We start from the raw sequence: 13,119 nt of genomic DNA on the forward strand, positions 1-13,119 counted from the left end.
CCCGGGAGGGAGGTTTCTGGGATCGGGCGGCGCTCGGAGCGCTCCCCATCCCACTGCGCGGGTCTTTCATAGTCTTTCGCCTTCCTTTCATTTCCTGTTCCTTCCGAAAGGGCTGTGCTCGGTACTCCCGTTAACCCTTAGGAGTCACAGCGCGGCTAACTCCTATTCATCCTTCAAAACCCGTCTTTGGTGGTGTGTTGTTCGTGGTTTGGTCGGTCTGTGGCTGCGGGACGGGACCCGTGTTTTCTGTTTAACATATGCCCACACCAGACCCAAAGCAGGGCTTGACAGAGTAGGTCGTCAGGAAATGTCTGTTGAATTGAAAACATCCTATTTCGTTTGCTCCCTTTTGCCCTCTCTCATCAGGTTGCCTTCCGCAGATATTTCTAATCTCTTGAAACAGTGGATAGAACCCACAGAAGGTCCTGTCCGCACGAGAAAGGGCCTCTTTTCTCCTGGGCTGGCGCCTTTTGTTCCATCTGGTTGTCTTCCTCTTGATTGAATCATTCATCATTTTTCTTCCCCTTTTCTTTCATCTTAGAAACAAAAGGCAGCAGACACTTCCTGAGTCGACTGTTGTTCCCACCCTCCGTTTTGGTCTGTTCTCCTTGAATTGTCCCTGACTCTCACCCCTGGAGTTGGTTGATTCTGTTGCTTCAGCTGGCTCATCACCTCTGCTCTCCTGCCTCCTTGAGGACGATACCCAGATGGCTTCTAAGGCCTTCTTCAGCCTCCCTAAGAAACTGCAGTACCCCCAGTTCCTTTTTGTAATTTTCTCCTTTTAATGTCTCAATACCTGCTTCCTGTGGCTAACTCGACTTGGGGTGTCTTTCCCCACTGGCTTGTGAGTGTGGTGAGCACCGAATATCCTTTTCTGTTTTGCTTAGTGCTGGTTTCCAAGCGCCCAGTGTTTGTTGAGTGGTGAGTGGAATGTGGAGGGAGCAGAGAGTCTCAGGAGCCCTGCTGTCTATGGGTATTCATCCCAGCCTTTCTGCCTTGCCTTATTTGGGAGTGAAGCTGATGGGCCTCCCTGCTCCCTGATCATCCTCCTTAGGCCTGTCCTGTGAGCTGACCACTGTGGGTGGGGCAGGTGGGAAATCATCCTTCAGGCTGAGCACAAGCTCCCTGGTAGTGGGAGCGTGGTGGATTCTCTTTGGCCTTAAGGACCTGTGATGGGTGGCTCTTGGGTGCAGTGGAGGAGGCTGGCCTTGGGACCTGGTCAGATGTTTTACAGATCACATCACTTGTAGAGCATGGTTCCTTGAGTTTAGAAATAGTCTTTCATATTATGTTCAATTCAGTTTTAGAAGGGCTGGCCAGTTTAGAAGCTCTGGGTGTGGATGTTGTTACTTGCCTGAGGCTGTGGGTGGGGAAGGCTGGCTTGAGACATGAATATGACCTGACCTGGCAGTGGAGCCTTCTGGCTAATGGGGCCATTTGGGGGAAAGGTGTCCAGGGGGAGAGGTGGGTGACAGGCTGTCTGGAATGAGGTAGCAAAGGCCTTGGAGGGAGCCTCTTGCTGGCCTTACTCCACATGTGGAGAGCCACAGGATTCCCCTCAACCCCACTGTGCTGAGGATTGACCCAGGACCTTGTATATGCTAGTCAAGTGCTATACCACTAAGCCACATCTACAGCCCTGTCACAGGTTGGTTGGTTTTTTAATTTTTTTTTTTTTTTGGCAGGGGAACCAGGGATTGAACCGGGGTATTTAACCACCCCTAGTCCTTTTTAATGTTTTATTTTGATAAAGAGTCTTGCTAAGTCACTTAGGGCCTTGCTAAGTTGTTGAGGCTGGTTTTGAACTTTTAGTCCTCCAGCCGCAGCCTCCCAGTCTCCTGCGTATGGTGAGTGGCGCAGGGATTACAGGTGTGGGCTCTGGTGCCAGGAATTACAGGTGTGGGCTCTGGTGCCAGGCTCCACAGGGTGTACTGAAGTATAGTCCTTATCTGTCTTGAATTTTGAAAATGGTTACCTGGGCTCTCAGAGCTGCTAGATCATGCCCTCTGCTGGCCGAGTTGTGACTATTATTCTTGTTTTCTTCCTGCTTTTGCTTCTTGCCAGTAACAGAGTTAATATAATGGACTCCAAACCAAAGCACTTCTTTCTGGGAACTAGTTGGTAATAATTTATTATGTATGATGGTTCAGAATTTCAGGAACAATTACTTATTTATTTGATTGATGGATTGATTTTTTTTTTTCTATACTGGGGATTGAACCTAGTGGCACTTTACTACTGAGCTATATTTCCAGTCCTGTTTATTTTTTTTATTTTGAGACAGGGCCCCACTCTGTTTCCCAGGTTGGCCTCAAACTTGTGATCCTCCTGCCTCAGCCTCCTTGTAGCATGAGCCACCAACTTGGCAGGAAGGAATTTTTTTTTTTTTTTTGGATGGTGCTGGGATTGAACCCAGGGCTTTGTGAATGCTAGGCAAGCACTCTTCCAACTGAGCTATATCCCCAGCCCCAGGAAGAATTAAAATTTAAAAAAAAAATGTTGATGAACCTTTATTTTATTCATTTATTTATATGCGGTGCAGAGAATTGAACCCAGTGCCTCACACGTGGTAGGGAAGTGCTCTACCACTGAACCACACAGCCCAGCCCGGAATTGTTTTTTAAATATATATTTTTTAAAATTGTAGATGGACCCAATGCCTTATGTCATTTATTTTTATGTGGTGCTGAAGATTGAACCCAGTGCCTCTCATATGCTAGGCAAGTGCTTCACCACTGAGCTACAGCCGCAACCCAATAATTTTTTTTTTTTTTTTAAAGAGGAACTCCTCTGCTGTGTGACTCTGTGCATTTGGCATGAAATGGGTAGATTTGGGTTATTCCTTCAGAACTTCTCCCACCACTATTGGGTAGACTGACTCCTTAGGACCTTAGCCTCGTGTTGTGGAGTTATGACTGGCTTCTAGCTGGGCAGAGGAAAAACAGGGAAGAGCTTCTGCCTGTGGGGGAGGACGAGGATGGTGGTGTGGCTTTCCACCTGGGGATTCTGGGCCTCCTTCCACTTCAGTGTTTCAGACCTTGCCTCATTCCTGTTGGTGAGTATTTTTCTCATTTGTTGCTAATGAACAGTGCTGAGACGTTTTCAGAAGTGTGCCACCATGGATGTGAACATTTAGAAAATGTAGGCTGGTGTTTGGGCTAGAGTTCTAAAGTCGGCTGGGTCATTGAGGTGGAAACCATGTGTTATATTCATGCCGTCCACACTGACCCCACAGTCATCCTCTCAAGTCTCTCAGACATGTGTTTCCATTGGTCAGGCCTTTTTTTTTTTTAATATTTAATTTTTAGTTATAAGTGGACACAATGTCTTTATTTTGCTTTGTATGATGCTGAGGATCAACCCAGTGCCTCAGGCATGCTAGGCGAGTGCTCTGCCTCTAAGCCACAACCTGAGCCTTGGTCAGGCCTTTTATGTAAAAGTTTTCATTTTCTTCATGTAGGCCTTGCGTTCTTTTGGTGGGTTTATTTCCAGAGATTCCAATTCTTATTTACTTATTTATTTATTGGTACCAGGGATTGAACCCAGGGATTCTTAACCACTGAGCCCCATTACCACCCCACCGTTTTTTTTTTTTTAAATATTTATTTTTTAGATGTAGATGGACATAACACAATGCCTTTATTTTTACGTGGTGCTAAGGATCGAACCCAGGTCCCTCCCGTGCTAGGCGAGTGCTCTACCACTGAGCCACAATCCCAGCCCCAAACCACCCCTTTTTATTTAGAGACAGGGTCTCACTGAGTTGCTTAGGGCCTCGCTAAGTTGCTGAGGCTGGCTTTGAACATGCAGTCCTCCTGCCTCAACCTCCCAAGTTGCTGGGACAACAGATGTGTGCCAATATGCCCAGCCATAGTCTTCATTTTAAAATGCTATTTTTTTGGGGGGGGGGCTGGGGTTGTGGCTCAGTGGTAGAATACTCACCTAGCATGCACGAGGCACTGGGTTCGATCCTCAGCACCACATAAATGTAAAATAAAGATACTGTGTCCACCTAAAACTTAGGAATAAATATTAAAAAAAAAAATGTGGGGCTGGGGATGTAGCTCAAGTGGTAGCGTGCTTGCCTGGCATGCGCGCGGTGCTGGGTTCGATCCTCAGCACCACATACAAATAAAGATGTTATGTCCGCCGAAGACTAAAAAATAAATATTAAAAATTTCTCCCTCTCTCCCTCTCTCTCTTTAAAAAAAAATAAATAAAATATCATTTAGAAAATACCTTTATTTGTTTTTATGTGGTGCTGAGGATCGAACCCGATGCCTCACATTGCAAGGCAGGTGCTCTACCACTGAGCTCAGCCCCAGCCCTAAAATGCCATTTAAAAAAAAAAAATTTTAAATTGTTGATGGACACAATATCTTTATTTATTTTTATGTGCTGAGGATTGAACTCAAAGCCTCACAGTGTAAGGCAAGTGCTCTACCACTCACCCACAACCCCTGCCTCTAAATGCCATCTTTGTACCCGTGTGTAGGAAAGCCTTATTCTGTTTGTTGTCCAATTCTTTGTGCATCATGTGGGGTTTAATCAGGGAAACACACGTCTCCTGAAACACGTGTCCTTATGTTGCAAACGTTCAGAACCCTTTCTTTTAGTTTTTCAAAAAGCCCTTAGTAATTACATGGATCTATCTTTCTTTCTTTCTTCCTTTCTTCCCTTTCTTTCTTTCTTTTTGTTGGTACTGGGATTTGAGCCATATCCCCAGCCTTTTTTGTTTTTTATTTGAGACAGGGCCTCAGTAAGTTGCTGAGTCTGGTCCTGCCTCAGCCTCCTGATCTGCTGGGATCACAGGTATGCACCACATGGCCAGCCCCTTTTCTGATTCTTGACTTGGTCTGGTTTTAGGTATTGTGCCGTGGCAAGACAAGAAACCAAATCTTCGATGGCTTCGCTGGTGGCATATGATGACTCTGATTCAGAGGCTGAAGCTGAACCTGCTGGAAGTGTGAATGCTCCTGGGCAGATGAAGGATGCTTCTGGTGTGGTCACATCTCCCAGGCAAGACTTTACATCAGGTATAAAGGATGTGACAAACGAAGGGGCACAGGGTACAGAGCATGGTCCTCATGAAGATCCTGGGGAGCATCGTCTCCCCCTGGTTCGACTCTGGAGAAGGGATCCAGGATCTTGCCCCAGCCAGAGGCTACAATGGCCTGTGAAGGAGCCGGAAGTCACCTTCCCCACCAGTGAGCCTTCTCACCCCTCTTCTCTGTGGACGTGTTGTGCTCCTGCTGGCCACATGCCCCTGGCAGCTGCCCGCCTGAAGCAAGTCAGACTCTCCTGGGAGTCCCCTGAGCCATCCTTCTGTTCTCCAAACAGATCTGAAGCCACAGGCAAAAATGCCATTTCTTTTCAGAGGAAAAGGTGTGAGGACTGTGTCGTACCATACACCCCAAAGAGACTGAGACAGCTGCAGGCATTCAGCACAGAAACAGGCCAGAAGAAAGATGTGGAGCTGCAGAGCCCCTCTTCAGGTTGTGCTCCCGCCCCTCTCTGTGTGACCCCCAGAGTGTCCGAGTTGATTCAGCCATATTTGAACAGTCAGTGCAGAGAAACCAGGGTGCCCAGGACCGTGCTTTTCCACCTGCGTGGCCACAGGGGCCCCGTCAATAGCATTCAGTGGTGTCCTGTCCCCTCCAGGAGCCATATGCTCCTCTCCACATCTATGGACAAAACCTTCAAGGTAAGGCTGGAGTGAGCTCCTCTCAGACACTCTTGGGGACAGACTGCTGGGTTACTTGTGGGCTGGGGTGTGGCTTAATGGTCTTAGTGCTTGCCTGGTATGCACAAGGCCTTGGGGCAAAAAACCAGCATGGCAAAAAACCCAAAAGAAACAAAAAATTCCCCCAGGGTGTTTTATTTGTTAGCGTTGTGGTGGGCACAGGCTCCATATTCCTTGTTGGAGATTTCTGTCATTTTCTTTGGTGCCTCCTGCCCTCTGCCCTTTTCCTCATGCTCCCTTGCCCAGGCCACCAGAGCATTCAACAGATTATGGTAGAGCCAGAAGATATACTCTTGTTTTTTTTCCATAATGATGCTATATTATCTGACCATTGGATTATGTTATGATTTGTTGAACCCCTTCCCTATCGTTAGACAGTGAGGAAGTTTCTAGTATTGAGTTAGGCTGCAGTAATGTGCTGCTGTACGAGTTTTGTTCACCCTCCTGGCCTGGTGCTTCCTTCTGATGGCTCCTGGGAGGAGTGTAGGGCTCCTGGCCTTTCCAAAGAGTGGCCTGTGTGCACGAACCCGCTCACCCATGCTCACCAGCACCCACTGTTAATGTTTTAATGATATATGATGATGCTTCTTTGTGCATTACCTTGAATACTAGTGAGGATAATCAGCACTCAGGTTTTTTTTTTTTTTTAAATGTATTTTTTAGTTGTTGGACATAGTACCTTTATTTTATTTTAATGTGCTGCTGAGGATTGAACCCAGTTCCTCACACATGCTAGGTGAGTACTCTACCACTGAGCCCTAGCCCCAGCCCCAGCACTCAGGTTTTTATAATCTAGCTTTGGGGGCAAAAAAAAGAAAAAACAAGTAGGGCAAATGTTCTGTTGACGCTGGGCGTGGTGGTGCAGGCTATGATCCCAGCTACTGGGGCAGCTGAGAAAGGCGGAGCACAAGTTCTAGGCCAGCCTAGGCAACTTGTTAAGACCTGGTCTCAAGATGAAATGAAAAGGGGGCTGGGGTACCCCTCCGTGGTAGGGCGCTTGCCTAGCACATGCCAGGCCCTGTGTTCCATCCCTAGCACCACATGCACATGTGTACATGCAAGAAAGAAAAGTTCTATTGAATGAAACATCAGTGGAATTAAACATTTGTTTTCAAGAAATGCAGTGTCCCTGTGTTTAATTGAAGTTTGTGATGCTAACTTATGGCTAGCAAAATAAAAAAAGCAGAGGCTTGAAGAGCTCAAATTTATAGAATAGACAAAGGGAAGGCAAATACCAGTATCTGTCAAGCACCTCTTAACCAGCTGCTTTTAACTAGCTGAACTGAAACCTGGAAATCACATGACTATCCCGTTGGAGGTTCTTGGCTTCAAATTAATTTTTGTGACGAGGAGCTGGTCTCCAGCTCACGCTGTCCTGCTGAGTCTGGTGTGTCACCTGTGAAGGGCATAATTGTGCCTTGTTGTGATCCTGTGAGAAAAATACTTTTAAAAGCACTTGGTGCAGAGCTGGTGCCCACAAGGTGTTAGTAAATGTTGCTATTTTCGTCTTCCTTTCCTCAGAGTTCTGGAGCTAGATTATCTAAGTCCTTTTATCTGCAACTTATGTTTTGAACCTGTTTTCCTATGAGTGTTTCCTTGAGATCCTCCTGCTTCAGCCTCCTGAGTAGTGGGGTGGCAGGTGTGTGCCCAGCCTAGGAGGCACTTTCTCATGTAAAGAGAGGAAGCTGCAGAGTAATGGCGTCTTAGGGATGAGCTGAATTTGTGGGCATTGTTACTAGGCAGTTGGTCCAAGTCCTGAAGGAACTCATCTGGACTCTTCTCTGGCAGAGCGAATGGAGCCGAGCTCATGCTCTGTCTTCCGCTGGAGTCTGGGACTCTTCACTGAGGTCTGAGGTGCTTCTCCTGCCATACTGGGTCTGTGAAAGCTGCTCAGGAGGCCCTGGGTGGTCTTAACGTGCTTGGATTGATTTGGGGTCTTGGGGTCTCTCAGCTCCCCTCCCTGAGAGTCTGCTCCTATAGAGGCCAACAGGCCAGGGGAACCTATTGGGAGGGTTTCTGGGGGCCCTGGTGGGTGTGCTCTGTCCTGGAAGTGCCTGGCTGTCCCTGGAGTCCCAGGGTGCCTCCTGTCTTTGAGCTCACCTGTTTGCTGGGGCCTCTTCCCTGCTCTTCACTCTCTCTAAGGTCCCTGGATTTCTGCTGAGTGGCCAGCTGATCTGTGGCTGTGTGTGAGGCCGTGCTGCAGCTGCAGGAGAGGTTTGGCACAAGGCGGGCAAGGCCCTGTGCTGGGGGGCCTGACATTGGAGGTGTTTTCACACCAGGCTCCCCCCCCCAAACCCCGGCCTGGTGGTGGAACCCTGCTGTCTGGACTCCTTCCTGTTCTGTGCAAGTGTCAGTTGCAGACCCCTGGTCCTCTCCCTCATCTCTTGCTGCAGAGGCCACTGCACCCTCACCACAGAGGCACTCCTGCAGGGCGTAGGTGTGGGTGTAGTTAGAGTGGACAGGGCTCAGGGTCTGGTTTCATCTCCAGCAGCATTTTTTTAAGTATTTTTTTTTTAATGCCTTTATTTTATTTGCATATGGTGCTGAGGATAGAACCTAGTGCCTTGCACGCGTGAGGCAGGCGCTGTGCCACTGAGCCTCAGCCCCAGCCCCAGCCCTCCAGCATTTTGACATTGGACAGGCCTGTGGCCTCTGGGTGGGAGAGAGGTCTGATGTTGTGTGCCCACAGCACCTAGTGTGATCCCTGGCCCACAAAGGGTGGCTCCCTAGGGAGTGAGGGTCACTTCTCTAGGACTGGACATTTTGGCAGCCATCAGGAGCATAGGCCTGCCACTGACAGTGCCTTCAGATGAGGCTCTGGCCCTGAAGAGATGTGCGTGGATTGAGTGTGACCTGGCTCACCTGCCGGGGACCAGACTCTATTTCCCGATGGGGAGAGGTAGCCACGGAGCCCAGTGAGGACTGGAGCCCAGTGAGGACCGGCCCCCACCTGGAAGCATATTGAAGTGCTGTCTGGAGTGGAGCAACTTGGCCAGGGGATCGCTTTTGCCCAGGAAATTTAGGTTTTCTCAACAGAAGCATCTCCATGATAGTTTTTGGTCAGAGGGATTTTGAGTGGGAGCAGTGGTATCTGGGTGCTAGAGAGTAGAATGATGTCAGGCCTGGTGTCCCTGAGGATGCAGGAGGACTGCTCCTGCCCTGGAGGACCTGATGGCAGAAACCCTGAGCAGCCAGTCAGCAGTGACACCTTGTGACCAGAAGAGGGCGCAGTTGGTCCTACTTGGAGTGGCAAGAAGCCCTGCTGCTGGCCTTGGTTTAGCACTGCAGACTGTGCTATTGCTGTGCCCACCTGTCCAGAGGAGGGCTGTGTGCTGAAGATGACTTTGCTGGCATGGGGCCTCTGGGGCTACCAGGCAGCTTCTAGGGAGCCCTACCTACTCTATTTTGTAGCCCTCAGGGTATAGCCCCAAGGGTGGCTCTGGAAGTGGCCCCAGGGGCAGAGCACATGTGCAGTCCTGGGGTTGGGTCAGTGCTGACTATGGCTGCTAGGTTTATATCTCCTGGGGTGTTTGGAAATCAAGGCTTTCATACGCTGTGGGTGCAAACCTCAGGTGGAGTCCTCTGTGCTTTAGGATACCTGGGAGTTTTCAGGGATTGGGTTATATGGCAGATCTGTTTTGGACAAGTTGATTGAGCAACTTGGATGCCAAGACTTGAGCTTGAATCCTCTGTGCCATGTCATGGGCTGTGGTCTCTTGCAAGTCATTTCACTTCTCTGGGCCTCAGTTTGTGTGTCCATGAAGTGGCACCATATGCGTGCCCCTGTGGGTTCTGTGCACAGTAGACGCCTTGGGTGTGAACTCTGTGGGGTGGTGCTGGGCTGGTGTCTGGGTTCAGTGTGTGCTGGGGTCTTGATCTTTCCAGGAATCGTTTCCCTTCTCCAGCAGAGGCGGCTTAGGTTGCCTTAGTAGCTTGCTCGATTCTTAAGCTTCTTGAGCTTGGGAACCCTGCCAGACCCATTTTTATATTCTCTGTAGCATCTGGCACAAAATTTTGTACATGTTAAGTGATCAATAAAGATTTTAAAACATTTTCTGGGTTTTTATCGCACAGCTTGGGAAAATCGTACTTTGCGTACATAAATCCAGTTTGCCACTAGGGGGCACAGTAAGACTTCACATCTGTGCTCACCCAAGCTTCTAGAATGTGGAAGAATCCTTGATTCAAGGTAACATTTACTGAGAAATGATTTCTTTTCTCATCAGGAGAAAAACAACCCAATCCATCTGATTAATCTAAAGAACGTGCAGTGCCAGTTCTTCTCCTTCAAGTGTAGCTTTGGAATTCATAAATTTCAATTGGGCACATTACAGTGGAAAGATACTTATTTTAATATGTTCTAAATGTTCTGTGAGCTGTAAAATATGCTTATATTAGTTTTGAAAAATTTACAGCCAGAGCAATTAAGTAAAATAAAACAATGACTCATAATTCCGCACCGCTGCTCTGTTTTCTTTCCCGATGGCCCCTTCCTGCCCTCTTGAGGCGCCTGTATGGATTTTTCATGGCTGTAATCCTGGTGTGGATAGCCTTTATATACTCTTTTCATTTCCCAGTGAACTCGTTTGGCTTTACATGTTTGAACACCCACCACACCTAAAAGTAGAATTCAGACTTTGATGCCTTTTCTGAAGGCAAAGGCCAGACGTGGTGTGTTTTACTAAACAGTGAATGTTTCTTGTCTGCCCTGCACAGGGTAAGCATGCAGGGTCCCCTGCCAGGCTCTGCAGATGATTCCCAATAGCAAAGAGCACGTTTCCTCTTTCTGGGGACCCCATCCGTGCATAGGAACCTGAAGTTAATACACAAAGGTTTTACAATAAAATGTATGGATTAGGTGGTATTTATTTTCTTTTATGAAATCATTTGCTCTAGCAGTGTTTTCAATAACAAGCTTCCATAAAATACTTAAAAAAATAAACCAAAACAATAACCCTTTTCAGTTTCGGTCATGAATTTAATAGATGCTTATTGTAAAGAAGCTCGGAGGATGCAACGCAGTGAAGTATGAAGGAGAAAACAGAACAGGTTGATAATCTCTACCTGCAGGCCCCGGCCTGGGCCAACAGTTCCTGCCTGTCTTCATACTGCATGGTCTGTGCAGTTTTGAAATCTGCCCCACCCCCACCATCTTTTATAATGCTTATAAAGTGAGCTTTTCTTTCTTCTTTTTTGTACTGGTGATTGAACCCAGGGGCGCTAAATCACTGAGCCACATCCCCAGCTCTTTTTATGTTTTATTTTGAGACAGGGTCTTGTTAAGTTGCTGAGGGCTTTGCTAAGTTGCTAAGGCTGGCTTTGAACTTTCGATCCTCCTGCTTCAACCTCTTGAGCTGCTGGGATTATAGGCATGTGCCACTGTGTCCAGTTTAAGGTGAATTTTTCTATCTCATTAAATTCTTTGGAGCTGGGGCTGTAGCTCAGTGGTAGAGTGCCTGCCCAGCATGCATAAGGCATGGGTTCTGCAATATAAACAAGCAAAGCCCCAAAGCTTTCTTCAGACATATTGTAAACTTTGCTTCATCTTTTCCGTATTATTTCCTATATAATTTCCTGCTTTCAAATTTTAAAGCAACCAGTATTGCTGTGAACATGGGTAAACATAAATGTTGTCTTTTTTGTTGCCTTAATGCAGTTACAGAGGGCTTTGGTTAACACTCAGGCTTTAGTTAATAATAGCCTTCATGTGGTGAGTGCAACCTGAGTAGATCAGCAGACTTTCAGTCTCATTTTGTGTTGCTGCTTGGTAGCTGTGTAACTCGGGAAAAGTACTTAGCTTCTCTGATTCCCCGGTTCCTTGCTGGTAAAATGGGGATAATGGCTACCACGTAGCATTGTTGCTGTGGATATGAGATGAGATGATCTAAACCAGTGCCTGACACAAGCCAGAGGCTCAAGAAATGTGACCTTGGCTCCCGTGTGCCTTGCTGAGTGTTCACAGGCCGGGCACAGTTCCGAGTGCCCATCACCTCTTTTCAGGGGGCTTGAGGGGCCAGGGCTCTTCTTACTCCACTTTGCAGATGAAGAGGGTGAGGCACAACGAGGTCAAGGGCACACAGCTCATAAAGGATGGAGGCAAAATGGGACCCGACTCCCGACTCTGTTCTCTTGCCCTGAGAACAGAGGGCAAGAGGCATCCCTGTGCCTAAGTGGCTGCAGCTCCATCAGCTGCGAGTTCCCTGCTTCTCTCGGGAGTGTGAGGAGCAGGGTGATTTCCATGGTGGTCAGGATTTGCATTTTTTGTGGTGCTGGGGTAGGATTTGCGTTTTTATGTGTTTCAGGGTCCTCTGATTTATCATTGTTAGAATAGCTGGTTATGTTAGGTCTCTTAGGGGTGCCTGTGGAAAGTGATAGATTTCACAAAAACAAGGATTCATGGACTGTGCCAGGCTGTGGGTTCCGTTCAGTTCTGAGACAGTTGTTCTTGATGGAGTTTAGGAAATGAGATTGAGCCGTGAGGTGGGGTGTGGAGGAAGGCGTAGTGGAGCTTCATGCAGATGACTGGCAATTTATTCCAGGCACGAGGCGAATCTGTTGGAGATGTGAGGCGCAGCTGGAAGGAGTGGGGGCTATGTGGTGGGCGTCTGGTATTTGGGGAGTGAATGATGAACAGTGCATCGAGGGTAATTAGGTGAAGGCAGGAGAGAACGGCTGTGTGCGCACACACATGCACACCAGCGCATGCCGAGGCCCAGAGTGGGGAAGACGCTCCTCTCCCTCCCCACTTTCAGAGAAAGTTGAGAGTCATCTGAATTGTCCCAGAGGTGACTGTAGGCTGGGTGACAGCCAGGCTGTTGAGCCTCTGGGAAGAGCTGTGAGCTTCTGAGCTGGAACCTTCCCGTCGTGGGAGGCGCAGTGTTTTTGACACTCTTCTCAAGTGAAAGCAGAGATGATTCTGCAGCCAACAAATGAGACATTTTCCAGTCTTCTTGCCTTACGAGCCTGTGCCTTACCAAGGCAGCCTTGGGTTGCAGGGGAGGAGGAAGCGGGCAGGGGCGGACCCAGCTTGCTCTGTTCTCTAGAACTTCCCTTCACGTAGCTGGGTAGTCTGGTGTACCTGGGCGGGGTGTGCGCCTGCACCTCAACAGCCACCGGAGGCCAAGGGAGAAAGCCTCAGCCAGTCTCATCCTGTTTTCATTCATTAAAGGAAGAAAAGAGCAATTGGGAAAAATGCTTTTAATGTAATTGAAAAAATGCAGATTGCAAAATTGGCAATCTGAGCTGAGACAGTCTCGTGAAGTGTTTCTTGCTGCTTTTAGAACTTGGACACAGAAGGCTCTTAAAGGCGCCCTTTGAGGGCCCAGTGTTGGCAAGGTCTTTTTGCTCCTGAAGAAATGATTGTTGTGGATTTAGTT

General features: G+C 48.0%; 1 protein-coding gene across 6 annotated transcripts in view; it reads left to right on the forward strand.

Moving 5' to 3' along the window:
- The window catches only part of Wdr25 (WD repeat domain 25), a 132,730-nt gene that overhangs the window by 679 nt on the left and 118,932 nt on the right, over window positions 1-13,119 (forward strand). For 3 of the 6 annotated variants that reach the window (XM_058573219.1, XM_046426335.2, XM_046426334.2), the window contains exons 2-3: window positions 4,867-5,704; window positions 7,532-7,618. In XM_058573219.1, the coding sequence (XP_058429202.1) occupies window positions 4,904-5,704; window positions 7,532-7,618 (888 nt within the window). In that variant the 5' untranslated portion in view covers window positions 4,867-4,903. Of the gene's footprint in view, window positions 1-8; window positions 1,649-2,780; window positions 3,056-4,866; window positions 5,705-7,531; window positions 7,619-13,119 lie in introns of those variants that run through there. The other 3 variants (XM_046426333.2, XM_046426331.2, XM_046426332.2) reach the window with 3 other exon arrangements.

This window comes from Marmota monax, unplaced genomic scaffold (genome assembly GCF_021218885.2).
Source record: "Marmota monax isolate L192 unplaced genomic scaffold, Marmota_monax_Labrador192_F-V1.1 WCK01_AAM20220418_F8-fsc00183, whole genome shotgun sequence".
NCBI classification, from domain to species: Eukaryota; Metazoa; Chordata; class Mammalia; order Rodentia; family Sciuridae; genus Marmota; species Marmota monax.